General features: G+C 30.3%; 1 protein-coding gene across 3 annotated transcripts in view; it reads left to right on the forward strand.

The window, feature by feature from the left end:
* The window catches only part of LOC142325952 (ATP-binding cassette sub-family G member 4), a 384116-nt gene that overhangs the window by 350886 nt on the left and 10177 nt on the right, over positions 1–23053 (forward strand). For all 3 annotated transcript variants that reach the window (XM_075367918.1, XM_075367917.1, XM_075367916.1), the window contains exons 5-9: positions 8280–8518; positions 10945–11043; positions 13342–13472; positions 14314–14482; positions 21593–21693. In XM_075367918.1, the coding sequence (XP_075224033.1) occupies positions 8280–8518; positions 10945–11043; positions 13342–13472; positions 14314–14482; positions 21593–21693 (739 nt within the window). The remainder of the gene's footprint in view (positions 1–8279; positions 8519–10944; positions 11044–13341; positions 13473–14313; positions 14483–21592; positions 21694–23053) is intronic.

The raw sequence follows: 23053 nt of genomic DNA on the forward strand, positions 1-23053 counted from the left end.
AATGAAATCTCAACGCAGGTACAACACAGGTTTGTTTTATTGATAGAGGTTGTTTAATAGTATTTCTTCCATTATTTGTTATTTTTCAAAATTCTGTTTTTAAGTTTAGATAGTGAATTTAATGGATTATTATATGCTGATAATATATTATTAGATAAAAGCAGTACTGCAAAATAATCCGTAGTATAAGGAAAGCAGTGTCTTTGAGTTCAAAAGCCTCAAGTGTCTTGTAATAATGAACAGCAAGTACTTTGTCTTCTTGGTTAAGTTTTCTATATGTTCATTCTATTTTGAATGGGAACCTATAGTTATTTCAAAATATTTGTTGTATTGAATATTCATGATCTTGAATTTTTACCAAAACATTTGTGTAATTTGTAGTAGAATAGTTTGAGTACGCTTTAAAGAATGTCATTTCAATTTTTATTATCAATTGATTTTCAGTTAACCATTCATTTACAAAAGAAACATTAGTATTCACTTTCCCAAAAGTCTCTTGTGAGGTCTTTTCTGAGCTTAACACTACTATATCATACAAATAAATGAAATTCTTTCTAAAGAAAAGAATTTTGAAGATGTCATTACATGTATTAGAAACAGAAGTGGTTCTAGTGCTGTTCCTTGAGCAACACCTACGTTTACATTTCTGATATCACTTTTTGTTTTATTATTTTTACTGTTTGCACTCTGTCACTTAGATAATTTAGCAATAGTTATATGTGATATTGGTAGACACATAAATTTAGTTATTTTTTTTAGTATTTACAGAGTGTATTCCATTGAAATACTGTTTTTTATTTTTTATGATGTATATTTCATTTCCATCTATTAGATTCAAAAAGATTGTGCCTGAGACTGTTTCAATATTATCAATATATTACTGTTTATCTGGTTTTGGTAGCTCTTCTGCTAACTTTACTCTGATTTCACTAAAGAATTTGTTAACTGATCTGCAATTTCCTGCTCAGATTCAATAGTACTGCTTTCAATCATTATATTATTTATTAAATTTTCGTTCTCTTTTTTCTTATCTATTTTATTACTCACATAGTTCCATATTTTTTTACTCTCACCCTGCAGACTGGAAAATAGGTTTTGACCATACTCTTTGGCCTTATTTATTAAAATATTTAGTTTGTTTGTGCATTGCCTATTGTCTATTGCCTATTTGTGCATTGCACTTTTCATCTTTATGCTAGTAATATTTTCTTGTCATTTTCTGTACAGACTATTTATAATTTCAAATGATTCTATTAAATCTTTGGTTATCCAGGGCTTCTAGCTTTCCTTTGGTTTTGTATTTTATTTTTAACTGTTATTGATTGTTTTACAATTCTATTTATTTTAGTCGTTAAGTAATCTAAAGCCAGTTTCATGCTGGTTGTCCCAGTTTTCCAGACAACAGAGCGACATTAGTTTATTATAACCAAAAAAAAAAAAATATTTTGTTCTAGAAACTTGAAAATCACAGTCAAGGTGGATTAATATTAGATCATGATCTGTAAGATTAAATTCAATTTGTAAGATTGATGAATATCAAAAAAAATATAGAAATATTTTTTGTTTTTATAAATATGTCTATACAAGATCCAGAACCCATGTCATTTAATCTTGTAATTGAATTAATGGTTGTAAGTTAATCTTTTGCCAGGTAATTGAGCATATATTAGCATATATTTTTTCTATATCAAAGTCTGATTTTAGAATGTCTATCTTGAAGTCTCCAATCACAGCATGATTACAATAATTTTTGTTTGAATGAAGAAAAGATTTTTGAAGTTCAACAAATTCCTGTTTTTTGATATCTTGGCATCTTTAAATAGAACTTATTTCAATTATTTTTTCTTGATTGTCTTTTTTCTTTTTTTTTTGAGGTTTTTAGGGGCATCGACTACTTTGGTCATTAGCCCCATCCCACTTCAAAAAAAAAAAAAAAAAAGGTTCAGTGATTCACATTCTCATGAATCAAAAAGTTCTAAATTTAACATTCTTCTATAACTTCAAATCCAAAAAATTACTTCCTAGGCTTTCCTTTCGGCCATCCTTTCTTTCTTGCACCGTTTTTCCATTCTGCGAATGGTCTCAACTTCCGATGACAGTGTGTCTGAAGTCTCGGACATGGCATCTTCTTTTCTTTCTGATGCCAATGACGTTCGCCGGCTTACATCAGGTGATGAAAGCTTCAATGATGCTATTAGCATCGTTGCTATGGAATCTAAACTAGCAAGCGATGCACTTTCTGCGGCTGATGAGCTGGATTCTATCTCTACTACAGTGCTGGGTTCAGCTGAAATAGATGCTCTCACCGAAGCTGTTCTTTGCGCTTTTGGAGGCTCTATTGGTACAGGTTGTATATCCTCTACGTCGGTGCTTTCTCAATAATGACCTGCACCTCCATTTCCATAGACTCAGATTTTCTTGTCACAATTTCTTTAGGCTTGTGACTAGATGACGGAGTGATCTGTTTCTCTTTGCTAGATAAGTCAAGATTTTTTATTTTTACGTCAGTTGGTGACTTTATAATTGCAGGTTTGGCTGGTTTTTTAAATTGCGCTGGTGCGTCTCTCAGTCAACGGCGTCAGACGGAGAGTGAGCCTTCTCATGTTTAGTTTGTTCTATCCGATGAGTTGACTCAATCTTTGAATCAATGATACTTTCAATCTTTGTCGCAAAACTTGGTTCCATCGAGTTAAGCAACTGCTCCACGTTAATTTTAGATGTGGAAGGGGCAGCCGCTGCTTCTGCATAAGAAGTCGATGGTCAAGGTGTATGCTGATTAACAATTTTCTTCGCTTCAGGATAACTGACCTTTTGAAGCGTTTTAACTTCCTGAATTGCCTTTTCTAATTTATATATAGGGCGTTCCTTGAACGACAGTTGTGGTGCCCTTTACAGTTAACGCAGATTGGGGGTCTTTACATTGGTCACCCTCATGTGTTTTCACTCCACATATACATATTTCCTGCGCTTCACATCTCCGGTGGAACCGGCATATGTCCTGGCAGAGAGCGGATGCACAGTCTCTGCACTGACTCCAGGCTCCTACTCACCGAGGCTTTCAGAGCTCCCATGCACCAACATAAATGGGCACCATTGCTACATGCTTGCCATCGCAGGGGGCAAGTGGACAACGGAAGGGTCTCTGTTACACCTGCAATTGCTTTTTAAAAAAAAGCAATTTTTTTCACATACATAACTGTTCCATTAGTTCCATATGGTTTATTTCGCTCTCATTATATGTTATAATTATTTAGTTGATAGAAGGGGATTTAAGATACCACAAATCAGAACAAGCAATTATATCTAGTTTGTTTAAAAAATGTTGATTAGTATTTGTAATTTTTCTGTTTTTATTTAAGCTACGAATATTTATATGAAAAACAATTAATACATTTTTGTTATTTATCTCAGCAATAAAATTCTGAATATTTTCGTAAATAATCTTAGATATTTTTATGTTGTCAAATTCACTATTAACGTCGCTGTAACTCATAACAAAAATGTGCAAATTAAAATTAAGTCTAGTGATTTAAATTACAAATTTAATTTTTATAACTAATCACAAAGATTAACTAGTCAAAATAAAGTACATCTATTTTTCTCTTCTCAGAGAAGCTAGTTTTACATTTCTTTTCGGTAATTGATTATGTATAAACCTGCTGAGTAGTTAGTGAGTGGGTTTCTGTTATGCATTGTTTTATGAACTGCAAAACTTTCAATATTGGTTTCTGTATTTGATTCATTCTGTATGGTATCTCCATCACCATCTTCTTTATCATTATTCACTTCTTTTGATTTTACCATAAGTAATGTGGTGTAGTAGGTTTTGCTGGGTAATCACTATTTGCAATAACATTTTTAATTTTAGATTTGAAAATTTCACATTGTTGAATATAACATGCTGTATTTGAGATGTGTTATGACTTTTTGCAAATTTCTTATTTACATAAATACAGTTTGCATAATTAGGATGCTTGGTGCAATCACAATCTTTAGTTTGACGATTTTCAAAATTTTAGAAATAAATTTTCATATACTTTAAAACAGATGTAACTTATTGTAGCTTCATTATCAATCAGTTCACTATCAGTATTCACTATCAATCATAACTGAAAATACCAAAACAGATATCCTGACAAGTATTTCAATGACTGCTTTCATCTTTATAGGTCAAAAATGATATTTTTTACTTATTTTTGTATTTCATTAATTTACTACTACAAAATCAAGTTAAGATAATATAAAAATGACTGGATAAACAATAAATTATTATCTCAAAACAAAGGTCAACTCCACACAAAGACAAAATAGTTAAATCAATTTCTTTTAACTTTAAACCATCATAAAAAATCTGTTATCACTTATCTGATGAGAAAAAATTATGTAGATTAATTAACATTAAAAACTACACAACACAGTACAAACATTATGTAAAAACTTCAAGTTTTTCACAAAAAAAATTCAACATAACTCTGAGCGCAAAATGCAAACAGCCATCCAATAATAGTCAATCCATCTGTAGTGCTGTTGTTAATAGTTTCCCTGCTACTCCTTTACTCTTAGCTGTAGAAGATGCTGTTAATTGACTCAAAAACATTTATATTTGTCAAAATGATCCAGTATTTTGAAAGTAAGTCATTTTTGTATTTCATAATTTTAAAGAGTTATGTTTTGTCATGCCGTTCAGTGAGTAAAAAAAAAGTTTAGAAAATGGTGTTGGGTAACAAACATTTTTCATTCTGTTAGAGAAAAAAGAAACTGATTGCAGAATTATTTAAAACTTGAATTTTATGTATTAAAATTTTAGTCATGAAATTAATTTTAAGATTATTTATAAAATTGACTTATGAAGAAAAAATCAAGGCGATATAATATACTTTTGTTTACCTGTGAAGGAAACCAAATTTATGATTTGTCATGTTTCCATACACCTCTTTTTACTTTACCAGCAAATATAGTTAGAATAGCTATATTACGGAGGAAAGTATGGTCGGTGATTGTGCCAAAAATGAAGTATTGGGTTTTTGCAAATCTTTTTGTTTTCAGGGTCCAATTAGTTCATCTGGACAAAAAAAAAAAAAAAAATATATATATATATATATAATGTATGTGTGTTGCACTGATTTAGGACTTATATCTCAGGATTACCAAACCAATTTTCTTCAAATTTGACAGATATTTCTGTCATACATTGATTATATTAATTGTTTTCAATATTTATTTGTTCAGGGGATGGGGAAATTACAAAAAAAATTATTTTCTTCAGTCATTAGAGATAACTTTAAAGCAAATGTTTTTCCTGCAATGCATAAATAAATAATATAATACACAAATTCTTTTTTCAAAAATCAATCCTCACCTCTTAAAATTGAAATATATGTTTTTTGTTCTTTTGCTCTATATTCCTTATGATTAAATATTTCTCAAAAATGTTTGAAAGTTTACACTTCATATATAAAGCTATCCAGATATGTTTTAACAATTTTTTTTAAAATTACAGACCCCAAACCTAAAATGATGAAAAGTTTTTGACAATTCTCTTTCTCCTATTTTATCCTTTATTAAAGGAGTTGTTAGATTTAGAGAAAACTTAAGTCAAATAAATTTGTTATTAAATTTTAAAAACAGTTCTTCAAAAATACTTCAACTACACTTCTAAAAAATACACATTCTTTTTTTGCTATAACTCTTTCAATTTTTATTATTCAATTTTTTGGGGGGTTTTACTAATTATAATTTTCTATTTATAATTTTTAATTATATATTTAACATTATAATGCCTTATTTAGAACACTAAAATTTTGGTTACCAAAAAATATTTTCTATCATGTTTGAACATTTTTGTAATCGTTTTATAAAAAGATGAAATTATTTTATTATAAAAATAAGTCAGATCCTTAATGTTTGAATTGCAAAAACGTTCTGGTAAAGCCAGAAAGATGCAATGAAAAAGCAGTGCAAAGTATTGTATGACTTGACTGATGTAGCTGGGAAAGTAATACAATACTTTGCCAGCTTTTTTTGTGACATTTCTATTCTTTTGTTTCTTTTATTATCCATATCTTTATTGGAATATAATAGAAATTTTGCCCGTTTCCTACCTCTGTTATAAATTAGCTCTGCATTATTTGTTGGAAATTTTAATTGTTATTCCTTATTAAAGTCCTTTAGTAAAGCAAACATTTTATTACAATAATACTAGATTTACTGAAATATTAAAAAGGAATATAACTCTAATGTACACTTTAACCACTGTATATTAAATGAAAATATTATCATAATTTTCTAATGAATTATAATTAAAAAATATATGCTCATAATGATGACGTCTTAATAATCTTATTACATAAGTTTTAAGGAAAATTAGGTGTACTAAGCAATCTTAATTGAATAATCAATGATTTCTTTATAATCACATTATTTTATTTTATATTAACATACAATATTATTTTCTTTATAATTTCCATTATATTTATCTAAAATATCAACTTTGATGGGCAATACACAATAATTATAGTGTACCACAAAATGTGTTTGTAGTATTTTCATTTTTGGTAATTTAATATTGAAAAAGAAAATTTTAAAAACAAAAATCTGTTTCACAACAATAATTGTGTATTTTTTGTTAGAACTTCTACTATTTTATGGCTAAAAAGTAAACAAGGGTAGGGAAGTGAATAAAAAAAAATTTTAATTTAAGTACAGTGCGTTCAACAACCAACTCTACACCTGTCATGCACTAGTAGAACAATTCATAACATCAACTTACCTTACAGTAGTTGTTGGAAATGGTCCCCACGAACAGCCAGGTATATCTGCATACATTTCTTCTTTTTCTCAAAGACTCCTCATGGGTTCTACATCTGAAACATTCATGGTGGGATCACGAATAGCATTTTGAAGTTCCTGGATGCTGTGAGGGTTTCCTTGATAAACATTGCTTTTTACATCACCCCAGAAATAAAAGTCTGGTGGGTTTAAGTCCAGAGAACAAAGTTGCCGTAAGTCCTTAGAAATGATTTGATCTCAAAAAATCTCTTGCAGTAACTTCATGGACTGCCTGGTTGTATGTGCCACCACATATAACTTTTATACTTGGTGTCTTGTTGAAACCAAGCATTAATAATTTCATCCTTAGTTGGGTCTCCCATGAACTGGTGAATGATTTCACAATAATGAGCTGAATTTATTGTTTCCGCAAAGAATATTAGGCTGATTATTCTTCATGAATATTGAACCGAGTATTGGAATTTCATGTAGGCATATGGATTGTTTGCAGACCATAATTATGAGTTATGTGCATGCAGCACATACCTTAGTAAATGGAATCTCATTGGTACAGAAAATTTAGCCCAAAATATCTTCAGAATTGTCTACTAGAAACTGTTGAAACCACTCACAGTATTGAATTTTCTTTCCACGGTTGTGGCCAATAAGTTTTAAACACCTTTCACATTGTATAGGATGAGGCTGAGCTTCTTACAAACTACCAACAATATTTTTCTGTCTGACCAACTTTCATGTAGATTTGTTGGGACTTTGTTGCATAGCAGCTAAACGCCTTGCAGTTTTTCTTCATCAAGTACTGATGGTCTACCACTTCAACACTCATTCTACTCTACCGAACCCATCTCTCTAAATTTTCAATTAACTTTCTTACTCTATATAGATTAGAAACTGGTGGATGTGAAAATCAAATATTAAATTGTCTTCCATTACCTGTATATTCATTATGCCTTACAGAAGATGATATATTTATGCCTTACAGTGATAAATATTTGCTGTTCTAAATTAACATCATTCTGAGCACACTTGGAAAGATATGGTCTCAGTTGTAAAGAACCAGACACATCTTCTGATTTCAAGATCAGTAGCCTGACTAGCTTCCAGCAGCAAACTGCACACAATGGAGGATTACCAGCCTTTGGAAAAATATTACTCACAGTGCATGGAGTACAATCCCCTCAACATATAGTCATATTTATACAGGTGTATATTTATTTTTCAAATGCACTGTAGTAAATGCAGGATATTAGAATTAGAAATATTTAATGAAAATACATGGTGAATTGCATAAATTAGTCAACAAATAGTTGCAGATCCCTCTAGATTAATATTTGATGTTAAGTTAAATGATTAACTTAAAGGGTGCTGTAACAGGAAATAAATAAATAAATGTTAAAATAAAACTCCACTTTTATTTATCTTTATTATTTGCAAGCAAAATTTAAATAATTGTTCTGTTTTAACATTATTAACATTTCAATTATTAATTTCAGGGGCCTTGATAGTTCAAGTACAGTTCAGCTTGTTTCTTTATTAAAATCTTTAGCTCGAGGTGGTCGAAATATAATTTGTACAATTCATCAACCAAGCGCTACTGTATTTGAAATGTTTGATCATATTTATATTATCACAGGTGGATATTGTGTTTATCAAGGTTCAAGTAAAAATATGGTAAATTTCCTTCGTTCAGTCAATTTGCCGTGTCCACAATATCACAACCCTGCTGATTTTGGTAAGTATATATTCATTTATCTCATTTATACTATTACAACTATTTATTACTATTAAAACTAATTCTTTTAATTTTTTTTCATGGAAAAACAGTAAATGAGAGTTCTGATGAATAGGAGTTCTTCAATGGTTTAATCAGTTGATCATACTCTTCTTGTTAATAATCATCTTTTTACTTCTTTATCCTTTCTTCCTTGGCTAGATACCATGGGAATTGTGTCAGCTTTGACTCCATGTGTGTTATCATGCTAGTAATTTTTAGTAGCTTATTTTTATTGGGGTTAAGGGAGTGATACCGCTGTCTCTGGGATTGCTCAGGAACTCCTTTTTCTATCTGGAAGTTGCAAAAAAATCAAATTGGTGGGTAAGCTAATTTGATTCCTAATCTTCTTTATTCCTCTTAAAATTTGTTAGGTCATCCTTATTTTTTTTTTTGTTATCAAACTGGCTGCAGGTGAAAAAGGTCTCCGTGTCAGTACTGTCACTTTTGTCACAAAACTGAAAACTGAAACTGACTTGGAATAGAAGAAAGAGGAAGAATGGGTGTTACCGCATCCAAAAGACACTGCTCCTATCCCTGATCTTTGTTTAGTTCTAACTAAACAAAACTTTGTGTTCTATACAATATAAGACTGATATATTTCGCTACATTTAATCATAAATTATTATAGGCTTTGACCTTTATGGTCATAATTTATTTTTAAAAAATGAGCTGAAATAGAAATACAAAATAGATACATTTCTGTGTGCATTTAATGTTTTATAATAAAAAATTAAATGCATTAAAAATTCTTTATTAATTTATAATTCAAAATCTTCTTTTAATTATATTGAGTTTTTTAATGCTTTACATATTTGCTTTAATTATTTTCAATATTAGTTATAAATTAAACATTCTTTTGCATGAAAATTTGTTTATAGCATGTTTTATTTATACATAGGATTATCACAATAGTGTTTTTTCTGTTTACAATTTATCATTAATATTTGATATAAAACACTAACTTATATTTCTAATTACCTTATTATAATATTCTAATTACCCGTATAATTGTTGGTAAACAGAAAAAAAACACATTGTGATAATCCTACGTATAAATAAAACATGGTATGAACAAATTTTCACGCAAAAAAAAAATGTTTAATTTATAACTAATATATAATTACTACCTGTATCAATGAAATGGTCTAAAAATTAATAAAAATTATAATTTTCATAAAGAATTAAAATCAATCTATCTTTAATGCTATGGTTGTTTACCCATAAAAAACTCACACAATTTTTAATGTTTTATTAAAAAAAAAATAATAATAAAACTAATTCATTATTAGGTTTTCTACAGGCTTATTTTCTGATATTATTAAAAAAAATATGAATTGCATAAATTTTTAATTTATGTTTGTTCTAAATATTTTGTGAATTAAGACTGTTTTAAAGGAACAATTTATTCACATTATTTTCTCTTAAATTTTTATCTAAAAAAAGTTCATATATCAAGTATTATGTTTTATATGGATCACTAAAAGTTGATTCAAGTTGAAAATTTCCAGTGAAGAAATGATGAAACGATTTATATAAAGTGTAATATATATGATAACTCATATATGCATGATAACTCATTCCTCATGTGTAAATAATAACTTGGTAAAAAAAATAATAAATTAGTATACTCATGAGAAAAAATGTCTGCTTGTCTAAGACAGGTAAAACTCTGTTTTACTTCTTATTGTTACAATATTTGAGAACTTCTGACTGTTTCAAAAACTTCCTCCAAATTTATTTATTTTCTCCCAAGTTGACTCTCTCATAAATTAAATTAGTCTAGAGACATTCCAGTTTGCCAAAACAATATTTCTTTTTTTTTGGGATAATCATTAAATTGATTCTAGATATTCTTGCTTTTGTTTTCATAACAGTTGTTTTATCTTGTCAATAATCATATCCTAACTCAGAGGACCAAGAATACTTACATAAAAGTTCAATACCTTAGCCAGAATATTCATAAATATACACACAATCATAAGTTAACACTTTTAATTTTCTACATATCAATCAGTCTACATGATTCATATTTTGGATGTCAAGTAATTATCTGATAGCACATTTTTGTATTTTGAAAACTCATTTGTTTTTTGAGTAAACCCCAGATGATATTATACATCAGACAGGAGTATACACAAGCATATTAATATTTAATAATGATGACAGGCTTAGCATTTCATTAAAATGCTTTATAAAACATTGCATTTATTTGCAATAAATATGATCTATAAATTTCTATTAAGGCATGTACCCAGTAACTTCCAAATTTAAATCAAATTTTTAGTTTGCTTATTGTAGGAATTACATAATTATATTTACAGATATGATTTACTATGACAAAGTTAGTTATACATTTAATTTTATAATTTGTGTTCTTTTTTAAGTTATGGATGTATTAGCTGGTGATTTTGGTCAACATAATGATGTTATGAAAGAAGCCACTGAGACTACAAACTGGAGATCACCACCACCAATTCTTAAAGGTAACTTTATTTAAAATTTTGCTTTTTCAGCAATATTACTTGTTTTTTAAATTATATTAATGAAAATTATTGTTACATTGTTAATGCAATATTAATATTTTCATATCATGATGTACTGGAAATTAAAATATTTACTAAACTGGGACTGATATTCAGTATAGCCAGTAACAATAATTTGATTTTTTTTCTGATAATTCACGGTATAAGCTAGAAAATCATCCATGGGAATACAGAATGGAAATTTTGTAGTATATGAAAAATGCTATCCCTATTTTAAAAATATCCTATCAACTTAAATAAAGTGTTATTTTTTATAAATCCTTTAATCATCATCATGTTATGTTAAGTTTATAAATATGTATAAATTATTGTTTGTTTTTTTTTTTAATTTTGTAAACCTAACTGATCTAATAAAAGATAATATTTATTTTGTTACATGCATATTTGTTTATTAAATAATTTATAACTTTAAGATTACTAATATGAATAATAAAAGTAGTATACTAGAATAGGAAGAAAAATAAAATATTTGCAAGTATAAATTTAAATATTAAATTACATACCATCAATACTTAATGAACAGGAAATTCAGTTGAGGTTTTCCAGTATAAAGAGAAAAATTAAACTGTTATGTTTGCTTGTACTGAACATCAGTTGTACAAAATAATTTTTCATTTTCAGTCCATAATTGAGGGAGAAAAGTTATCAGATACAAAAGGTTTTTATTTTCAAAGTATTACTGCTCTATTATATATGATTATAATTAAAATATCAGTAATGAAGATAACTTGAGGTTGAAAGATCAATTTACAACCTGTAAAATATTTAGTAATAAATGTGTAAGATAAATAAATGTTATTCTGATCAGTACATAATAATACATTACATATATCATGTCAGAACTCAGTATCGTACACTATGGATAAAAACGGAAATACCCCAGAATTTTCCTGGATGAATCAAGGGAACCACAGTAAAACCATTAGATTAGAGCAGAAAAAAAATCTAGTAATAAAATAAAAATAATTGTGTTTAAAGTATAATTTAATTGTTTAAAATATAAACACAACAAATAATGTTAAGGTAGATAAAAATACCAGATAAAAAATAATTCAAACATAAGAAGGTAATAAAAAAATTTATATACATGTTGAACGGGTTATAGAAAATTAAAGGAATTTTTAATTTTTTAATATTTGTATTATTTAAAAATTTGTCAACATAGTAACATTTTTCTGTAATAGAAACCTTTTTAATCTTTAAAAAAATAAATTAGTGGAAAATTTTTAAATGGTTCAGTAATTCATTAAAAATGGCCATGAAAGCATAAAAAAGACTCCCTTGTTAGCCAAAGTTTGTGTTAAATTACATGAAAACAGTTTTATTATCTGGTATGATAGAGGTGGATTTTATTATTTTTTAAAGAATTAATGAATACCCTATTTAGAAAAAACTGTGTATTCATAATTATAAATACAATGATAAATTAATATTTTTCATTTTAAAAATATTGTTCTAGAAATTCATTGTTATGGAGGTCATATAATGATGTGACACGCCATTTCGTATTTTGTAAACTCATTCTGACTTTTTTGGGAGTAAGGTGATGTAATACTTCAGATGAGTGAACATAAGCATAATAGAAATTTTATAATGATGGCAAGCTTATTGTTTTATTAATACAGAATTGTTCTTATCATTATTAATTTTCTTTTGTTTTAATTTATTTTATAAACTTTAACCGTAGCTCTTTCATTGTATTTATATTTGATGATGATAACTGGGATAAAGAAAATATAATTAAATTATGTATTTGGATGTATACTGTATTTATAAAATTTTCAATCATGACTGAATCTAAGTTAATAGGAAAGATGCCAAAAAACAAAAATGTGAGACAGTTCTATAAACGATATAGTCAACACAATTTAATTAATTGCTTTTAAAGCTGGAAAAATAAATTGTTATTAGACTTACACATAGTAAATAGCACTGAAATGTTGTTTTAGAACACACAATGCGAATAATATTCTTGGCAAGTACATTTTCATGCAAATGTAAAAATCTTAAGCAGAATTTATTAATTGCAAAAGTTCATAATTTTTAATTTAAAAAAAAAAAAATATATAATACTGCTATACTAAATGAATAGATGCAGTGCAAATCTTAATGTTGTTTAAACACATCCTCTTCTTTTTTTATATTGTCGGTTAGCAATTAATCTGCCAGTATTTTCTTGGTCTTTCTTAGGTTATCTTTTTACTCTAATAAAATTTCATGTTTTTCTTTTTATTTCAGTACCGGGGAAGAAAAGAAGCTCAGATGAAATAGAAAAAGCCAGAGTAAATGGTCAATCAGTCACACCATCTGAATTTCTACGTTTGTGGGTTTTAATTAACCGTTGTATTATACAACTTTACAGAGACTGGGTTAGCTTTATTTATTGTACTTAGATTTATCTATTTATAAGAAAATAAACTGGCCTATTAAATAAACTATTTATTTCTCATATTTTATTTTAATGCTATTGGCTCTTCAATACTGTACCTGGATCACTATTTTGTTGTTTGGGTTCTAATTAATAATATATCTTAGGTTGGAAACTCAGAGATGTAAAAAACTAGTAGTGCACTCATTAGAAAAGAGTTAATCTGCCTACAGACCTTCATTTAATGAAAGTGAGCAAATATCTGAATTTCTAAATTCATATTGGTCTTTTTAATTTGAAAAAAAAATACCAATCTACAGTCAGCTAGAAATTATATCCACTCATGTTTGAATTCTGTTCACCCGATTTTAAAACAAGTCACATCATAATTAATTTACACAATTTCATTTTGCATTTGATGATTTGAACTTTTATTTTTTGCTAATACCTTAAGAAGTGTTTTTGCTGTGAGAATGATAAAAGATACTATTTTGAGTCTCCTATCACATAGAGTGATTTTGATTGTTTACCTTTAAATATATTTTTCTTGTTTATAACATAATAGCTATTGATATGCTTTTTTCACACAAGTATTGTCAATTTTTGTCAATGTCAATTTTTCTTTTTAAAAATTGACATTGTGATCAATTTTGATCAAAATCATTTTATTGGATGCAGAAATTGATCTACATATTAAATTCTTACATTTTCAGAATCTAATGGCTGCATCTCTGTTAAAAAATCTTTTACTTAATTAATTAAATTATTGCATTAAATTACTTTATAAAATTTAATTTTTTATGAATATAATGAGGAATTAATTCTGTTTTTTATTTGTTTAGACTGTTACCCATTTAAAAATGTTCATGCATTTTATTGTTGGTATCTTCATGAGTATTATATTTAAAAATTCTGGGAATGATGGCAGTATGAGTATTAATAATATTGGGTTTTTTCTTTGCACAAATGTTTATTTAAGTTATACTTCAATTATGCCAGCGATACTAAAATGTAAGTAATATTTTTTATTGTAAAATTACTGCTTTTAAGATAAATTTATGAATTAGTAAATTTATAGATTTTATTAGTAAATTTATAGATCAACTACATATAGGTTTGATTTTGTTTTTAGTTGTACTAAAATTACTAGTTTTTGCTTTGCAACAGTTGATTAAAAAAAGTTCTTTCTTTCTTGTCTGCTACTCTTATATTTTGTTTGCTGCATAACTTTTTTTCAAATTTTACAATTTTATGTTTTTTTTTTGTTGTCTGATTTCTATCATTTAAATTCATGTGATGAAATTAACTTACTGACTGCACAATATAAGTCCCTGGTATCATGTGCGGGTAATACAATGTTGCTGGGTATCAACCTGAACTCTCCTATAATGCGGCAGATGTATTTTCACTATGTGGATTTATTTTTAAGCATACGTAGTGCTGTTTTAGGCTTAATAAGGACCTATAAGTCCTTATCTTCCTGCTCTCTTTGCCAGTTGTTACCAAAATTAAATAACATCAGTGATCCATATACAAAAGTCATTGTGCTAAATTTCATCCAAATCAGTACATAAGGTCTGGAGATATCAAGCAAAAGACAGTAGAACATAACCTCCAGAATTTTTCTGTGCTAATCATAAAACATCAAGATCTGTGAAAAACCCTAACATGCAAAATTTGACCCACCAGAAAAGTATGCTAATACTTTTCTTTATACAGCATACTATGCAACTATACAAATAATTATACAACAGGGAAAGTAAAATTATGTATAATTTTTACTTAATAATTTTTAGAGTTCATAAAATTTATTGTAATTTAGCTATTGTATTTTTATCATTTTTTCGCAAATTATATTTAATATTAATACAGTACATAATTTTTTGTGTTAATATAAAGTACACAGTTATACTTTCATTTTATATTTTATTGTATTAGCAGTACTCATATAAAAAGAAAATAATTATTTTCTCTTTTTTATAAATAGACATATAATTTGAAATTATATGTTCAGAAAACTTACATTGTCTTTATTCAACATCATAGTAAAAATAATAATGAAATAAATATAAATCTCAATTTTCTATCGTGAAATGATACATTAGTATTAATAAAAATAATGTATGACATTTTTTCTGTTGTTACTAACATTGAAGCTGGTAAAATATTTTTTTTAAATAAAGGGAATATGTGGGTACCTTACAGGTCTTTTGGGATATGCAAAAAAGTTTCCTATTGTTAGCATCTTACAAAATGGAAGGAACTTATACATTTTAAGTGTAATAATATTCAATGCCAGTATTGTAAATAGCACTGAATAACAATTAAAAAAATACTAGCATCAACTGACAAATCTTGTACACATGATTCAATTCCAGAACCACTAATACTTTTTTTTAATTATTACATTATACTTGCAACACACTGTTGTAAGTTCTTGTACTCCAAATCCACACAAAATACTGCCACAGTCAATGAATAATTTAGTCTCTTAAGTATGAATATATTAGCAAATTTTAATTAAAAAAAGATTATTCCAATTCAGTCCATTTCTTGCTTTTTTATGTAAATTCATGCAGTACTCTTCATTAAATGATCCAATTTTTATAACTTTTATTTTGTTGAAAAAGTGATAAATTTTGTTATACAGCTAATTATGGATATAAATTACTTAATGTTTTCTTTTCCATATAATGCAGAAATTTAACGATGTTTATGATCTTTTATCTCATTTTAAGATATTTTGTTCTTATAATGGAAATAAAGAGAAAGTGTAATGAATGTTTGAAATACCATGTCCAGCTTTTAGCCCTTGGTTGGATTTGCTAAGAATTTAAACTTCTCCATTTCTTCTAGTCTGCTTCCACTATTGCTGTCTCAACTCTTGCCATTCTTCTCTTTTACATAGATTCCTTCACCCACTCATTCAAATACCCCCTGCTTTATCCAGTCATCTTCTTTCTCTCAATTATGTATTGCGTTTCTTCCAAGATAAACGTCCTTCTTTATTCCCTTTGCACACCTATGTTATTTCATACTTGATACTTTAATTTTTTTATCCATCCTTCCATTGTAATATCCTTATAATAATAAAAAGTCATTTGATACGAGGGTTATTTTTTTTTAGGTCCGATCGGTCGCGAAATAAAAACCCGCGCAAAAATCGGATGAACCTTGGCTCATATGTGTTGCGCAGCGTCTCTATTATGGCCTTCAATCATGCCGCGTCACTTCGTTTAGTGCGGAACACGCAGCTAATATGTAAACATGTCTACAACAACAGAATCTCCCGCCAAGTGTGAAGTGCGTGCGGTAATTCGATTTTTCAGGCTGAGGGGTGTAATGCAGCTAAAATTCATAGACGAATAATGTACGACAAGTAATGTGTACGGTGAAACTTCAATGAGTTATAGCAATGTGTGGCAATGGTGCAGAAACTTTAAAGCAGGACGTACAGATGTTCATGATGCAGGCGGTCAGGGAAGGAAGCGAGTTCTGGGACTGGAATGGAGTTCTCTTGGTGGAATTCATGGAACGTGGCACGACCATTACTGCAGCCTCATACTGCGTGACTCTTCAATGTCTACGAAGGGCAATTCAGAATAAGCGGAGAGGAATGTTGTCATCAGGCATTGTCTTTCTCCATGACAATGCTCGGCCGCATACTGCAGCTGTAACAAAGAAGCTCCTGCATCGTTTTCGTTGGGAAGTGTTTGATCACCAACCATACAGCCTGGACTTGGCTCTATCCGATTTTCACCTCTTTGCTCACATGAAACGCTGGCTAGGACAACATTTTTGCCACAGACATTGAGCTGCAGACCAGCATAGAAACATGGCTGAAAACACAGGCGGCTCTGTTCTATGACGAGGGTATTGAAAAGTTAGTACCACGCTACAACAAATGTCTAAATCAGAGTGGCAACTATGTAGAGAAATAGCGTAACTATGTAAGTACTTGTTACAAATAAAAAATTTTTTATTTTCACTGTGGTTTTAATTTTGTGACCGATCGGACCTTGAAAAAAAAATAACCCTCGTATATTCTACAAACATTTCTTTTCTTCATTATCTATGTTTCTCACCATCAGTGGTGATTTGAATGAATAGCTGGGTTAGTTGAGTAGTTGTAGCTTGGGAATTGTGTGGCACACACAATTCCCAGGAATAAGTATTATTCTTCCTTTAGAAAATCTAGTTTAGGTGAGTTCTTTAATCCCTGAAGGAAAAAAGTGTTTTATTGCAATGTAGACTTAAACTGGTTAGTACATAGTCAGTAATGTGGTGAAAAAAAAAGTGCAACAATCCCTTATCTCGGTAAAAATACTTCAAATATCTGAAGAATTATGAGGAAGATGGACATCTGCTGACTAGGTGGAGCATTGAGTTTTCCATCTCTCCATAGGGTTCCTCCTGAGGTTCCTCCTGAGGTTGATTATTCTTTCTTACCACCCATTTTTCTTACACTTATTAGTGGATGTAAGTCCATTATTGGACTTTCTCCAATATTTCTCCATTATTGGATGTAAGTCTGACTACATCCAGACTATTGGATGTAGGTCTGTGCTAAGGATGCTGGAACCCATCAATATTTTATTTATGGGATTGAATATGGACTGACTCATGAAATCCAATGACTCCATGATAAGCTTAATAATAAAGTGCCATCACATAATCTTCTTTTCTTAAGTAAAGAAGATCTCCTAATCCCCACCAAAATAAAAATTATGCAGCTTTTCATTGCTGCATATTTTAGTACTGGGATGTAAAAAAACTCCACACATAATATTCTGCTTACATTTTGTGGCACATTTCCACTGCAGATCATACTCCACACTTTCAAAAATGCTTTTGCTAGCTTCATTTTTCTCTTATTTTCTTAACCCTACTACACTTTGTCAACACTTAAAACTTTTATGTATTCAACTACATGTATTCCCTAAATGTATTTATCTTTAAATTATACCATCTACATTTCCTTATGTCACCAGATCATCAGCAAACAATTATTTTATTTTTTATTTTTTTCTGAATTTTTATGGGCATCGACTGCTAAGGTCATTAGCCCTCGTCACAATCTTTAAAAGAAACTACTATCACCATCTGGATCGTCATATGTAAGGGTGTAAAGGGCCCTTACATTTTATTTAAAAGCACGAACTACACAAAACATTTAAGACATAAAGACAAGGACAATCACAAACACTTATGGGGTGTAAAGGGCCCCAATATTAAAATTTGAGATAGGTTCCCAAAAGACCATTAAATTAAAATTAAAATTAAAACTTATCCTACCATATCTTTGTTTCTTTCTTCTACAAGTCTCATTTATAGTTTGTTTAAGCACCCTCGGGGCGACCAGAACTGCCGTTGAGCAGTATATCAGTCGCGCCAGGGTGCCGTGGCAGTTGAATCCTTCTTATAAACAGGCTATAGGCATGCACAGCGCACACCCACAGCCTCGCGCCCTCAATCCACCCTTGAGGGTCCCCCATGCCATCATCGGACACACCCCGACTCACTGCTCTTGAATGCAGGTGAGCCAAAATGGCCTAGGCAAGAGGGCTACCTACCGTCACTATACGTGCCACGTTTCAAGACGCCTTTATGTATATATGCATACATTTAAAATTAAAATTAAACTTATCAATACCATTTTTTCTTTATATATGTATAAACTACCGCTTAGAGTTTCTTTTGTCACAGCTTTAAACTTTCATTTTTATAGACTTTTAAGCAGTCCACTGGCGTGTAAAAATGCAACTATATTTTCTTCATTTCCATTATCCAGATCAGCAGTAATATTATTTCTAAAACGGAACCTCTTTCTGAGGTCCTCATATATGGTACACTCTTCTATAAGATGCTTGATTGTCAGTGTTTTATTACAAACACCGCACATTGGTCTCACTTCGCCGGTTAACAAATATAAATTTGTTAATCGCGTATGACCGATTCTAAGTCTGGTCACCGCTACTTGTTCACAGCGAGTCAACTTATAGTCGCTTTTTCATTTATAAGGAGAAGATTTTACTGTGTTTAATATTGTATTTAATCTCCTCCATTCAGCATTCCACTTGTTTTTTACTATGTTTGTTAGACGGTTTTTAACATCTGCCACTCTTACAGGAAATGCATCCAAATCATCGCAGACTGTTGCCTTTCTGGCAGCTTCATCTGCGATTTCATTACCTGTAATACCAGCATGCCCCGGAGTCCATACAAATACGCATCGCTGTCCTCGTTGTTTTAGTATGTATAAAATGGACAGGATGTTTGCAATTAGGACATCCTTAATGTTCTTGTTCCGAATTACGACGAGTGCACTTAATGAATCGGAACATATTAGCACTCTCTCTTCGCAATAGTGTTCAGTGTAGCGAAGAGCTTGCTGAATTGCAGTGAGTTCTGCCGTGTAGACACTGGCCACATCTGGCAGTCTACAAAAGTGGGCTTCTTCATTTACATATATCGAGCATCCAACACCATGTTCGGTTTTAGAACCGTCAGTATAAATTCTAATATGTTCTTCGTAATTACTGACGGTTGCCAAAAATTCCTGCTGGATGATCACTGCTGGTTTCTTTTTTATTTCTCCTTGAGAGAGATCCAAACTTGTATTTACCGCTGGCAAGAGCCATGGCGGTATTTCTCTAGTAGAAATTGCTAGAGTCTCTGGTATAGCAATTTCATATTTTCTTCTTAATTCGTGGTACCTAATTCCGGCTGGTCTGGAATAGGTAGCACGACGTTCGTATAATGTAGCCATGGGATGATTCGTAAACAATTTATTATTTATATGAGCAGGGAAAGCCCATATATTTGCTGCATATCTTAACAAGAGGATCTCTCTCCTATAATGTAGTGGCATTATTCCGGCTTCAGACATCAGACTAGCCGCCGGACTTGTGCGGAAAGCACCTGTTGCGTATCTTATTCCGCTATTATGAACTACGTCTAACTTTCTTAAGTGCGACTTTCTAGCAGATGAATATACGATACATCCGTAGTCTAGTTTAGATTGAACCAATGCTTTATACAATCTCAATAATGTCTCTTTTTCTGAGCTCCAATTTAAGTTCGATAAACATTTTATAATGTTTAGGGCTCTTTTACATCTATCACTCAAGTCCTGTATATGTAATCCCCATGTAAGGGATTTATCCAATACTAGTCCTAAATACCTTACGCTGTCTTTATATTGTATTGGATTATCATCAATTGTCAACGCAGGACTTTGATGAGGAATTCTCTTCCTACAAAAGTGTACACAGCACGTTTTTTCTGGTGAGAATTGGAATCCATTATTCCTTGCAACTTCATTTAGAGCATTGATCGCTCGTTACAATTTGTACCTCACCATAGCAGTCTTGTTGCTGGCATATACGATTGCCAGATCATCAACATAGACGCTTTTGCTGATTTCTACTGGAATGGCTAATATCAATTTATTAATGGCAATGGTAAACAAGGTACCGCTCAAAGGCGAACCTTGCGGTATGCCGTTTTCCAAGATTCTTTCACATGAATATTCATTGTTGACGCGTACTTGGAAGGTACGGTCATTCATGTAGTTGCTGAGCAGTATAGGCAGATTGCCACGAATGCCCCATTCATGTATCTGGAGCATTATACCATGACGCCAGGTCATATCAAAAGCCTTCTGAAGATCAAAGAAGACTCCGACACAATGTTTCCTTTTAATAAAGCTGTTATATATAATGTCCTCTAAGCTGATCATTTGATCAGTGGTAGAATGGTATTGTCGAAAACCTGCTTGATACGGTGATATCAGGTTTTCTTTTTCCAAAACCCAGACAATGTCGATTATTAATCATTTTTTCCAATATTTTCCCCATAGCACACGTCAATGAAATAGGACGGTAGCTATTGGGGTCTGTTAAATTATTATTTACTTCCTTTTATTATTATTATTATTTACTTCCTTATTAATTATTATTTACTTCCTTTTTTCTATTTTGACTTTTCTTGTTACCTTCATATTAACCACCAAAGTGTAAATAATACTATATTAAATAATAAATATTATATAAATAGTAAATAATAATATTATTTTACACATGAAAAATTGTAAATAAACTTTTTTCTAATTTTTTACAGTTCCTTCAGAATTACACATATTAAAAAAAGAACAGTTCAACAACTGGTATAAATTATCAACATATTATGCTGCATTTCTTATAACAAATATACCTGTACAGGTAACATTGAACATTATGATTTATTTAAAATATTGTAGTATGTATAGCTTAATAAATAATCATGGTAATTGAACATTATGTATACATGCATTGGTCATGTATAAGGTTGTGGACCTTGAATGCTATCACTTTCCCTGCGGTAGTTCTGGGAAACTGACAGCTTTTTCAGAATTTTTTTTTATTATTATAAATATATTTAAATAAAATGTATTATAATTTTTTTTAATAAAAGGCTGGTACTTCAAGAAGAGCTTAATTTTATTGCAGAAACTTTCTGTTCTCATAAGAACAGTTTTTAAAATATGTTTCGTAATCAGTAAAGAAAAAAACACAAGAGTAACCATAACCTATAAAGTTTATAGTTGAACTAATAAGGTGGTTCAAGTATAAGTGAAAGTTTTGTTCTAGGAAAAACATAAATTAACGCGTGGTGTTGTGGCAGCATGGAGGGAGAGCTGGACTAGTAGGTACCACGCTGGGCTACCATAGTACTGTTTGCATTGTTGGATTGGTCAAGAGCTGTGGTCTGTTGCATAACACATCATTAAATTTTTAAAACAAAATGTTAAACCTGTGGAAATTTACTCAAGACTATGCATGCAGTATGATGGTGATGTATTATCGAAGGCACAACTGTATCGGTGGTGTAATACCTCTAAAGAAAGACATGAAAAGGTTGAAAATGAAGCCCATGATTGATATCTATGCATCAGTGTCATACCTGAGAATATTACTGGAGCTAATTTTGGATGACAGATGCATCAGTATGCAGGAGATGGCATCAAGAGTCGAAATTTGTGTTGGCAGCATCAAAAAGATTATTCATGGCCATCTTGGGTACTGTAAAATTGCTGCCAATGAGTACCTTGCCTCCTTACAATAGAGGTTTATGCAGGAAGAGGTTTTTAATGCATTATGAGCAGGATGGGGAAGGTCTATTGAAGCATATTTTCACAATGGATGAAACATGAGTCTAACACTATATATCTGAAAGATATAACACATGTGGATGGAATATCGAAAGAAAGACAAGACAGAACCTGTGAAATCGAAGATTGTGCCATCAGCTGGTTAGGTTCTATATTTGGTACTGTACTGTCTTCTAGGACGAGAGGAATATGTAGATTTTTTCATCAAATAAAAAAACAGAAATCTGTAAATTCTGCCTACTATAGTGACTTCTTATGGGAACATGTGAAGCCAGCCTACAGAACAAAACATCACAATATTCTAATACCCAGTGCCATCTTGTCACTTCACAACAATGTGCAGTCCCACACTGCCCATTTAAAGTGTGAGACCCTCCTCTGGGAGACACTCAAACATCTGGTCTGTGGATATATACTCAGTCCTTGAGATT

Source organism: Lycorma delicatula, chromosome 6 (assembly GCF_047948215.1).
Source record: "Lycorma delicatula isolate Av1 chromosome 6, ASM4794821v1, whole genome shotgun sequence".
Taxonomy (NCBI): Eukaryota; Metazoa; Arthropoda; class Insecta; order Hemiptera; family Fulgoridae; genus Lycorma; species Lycorma delicatula.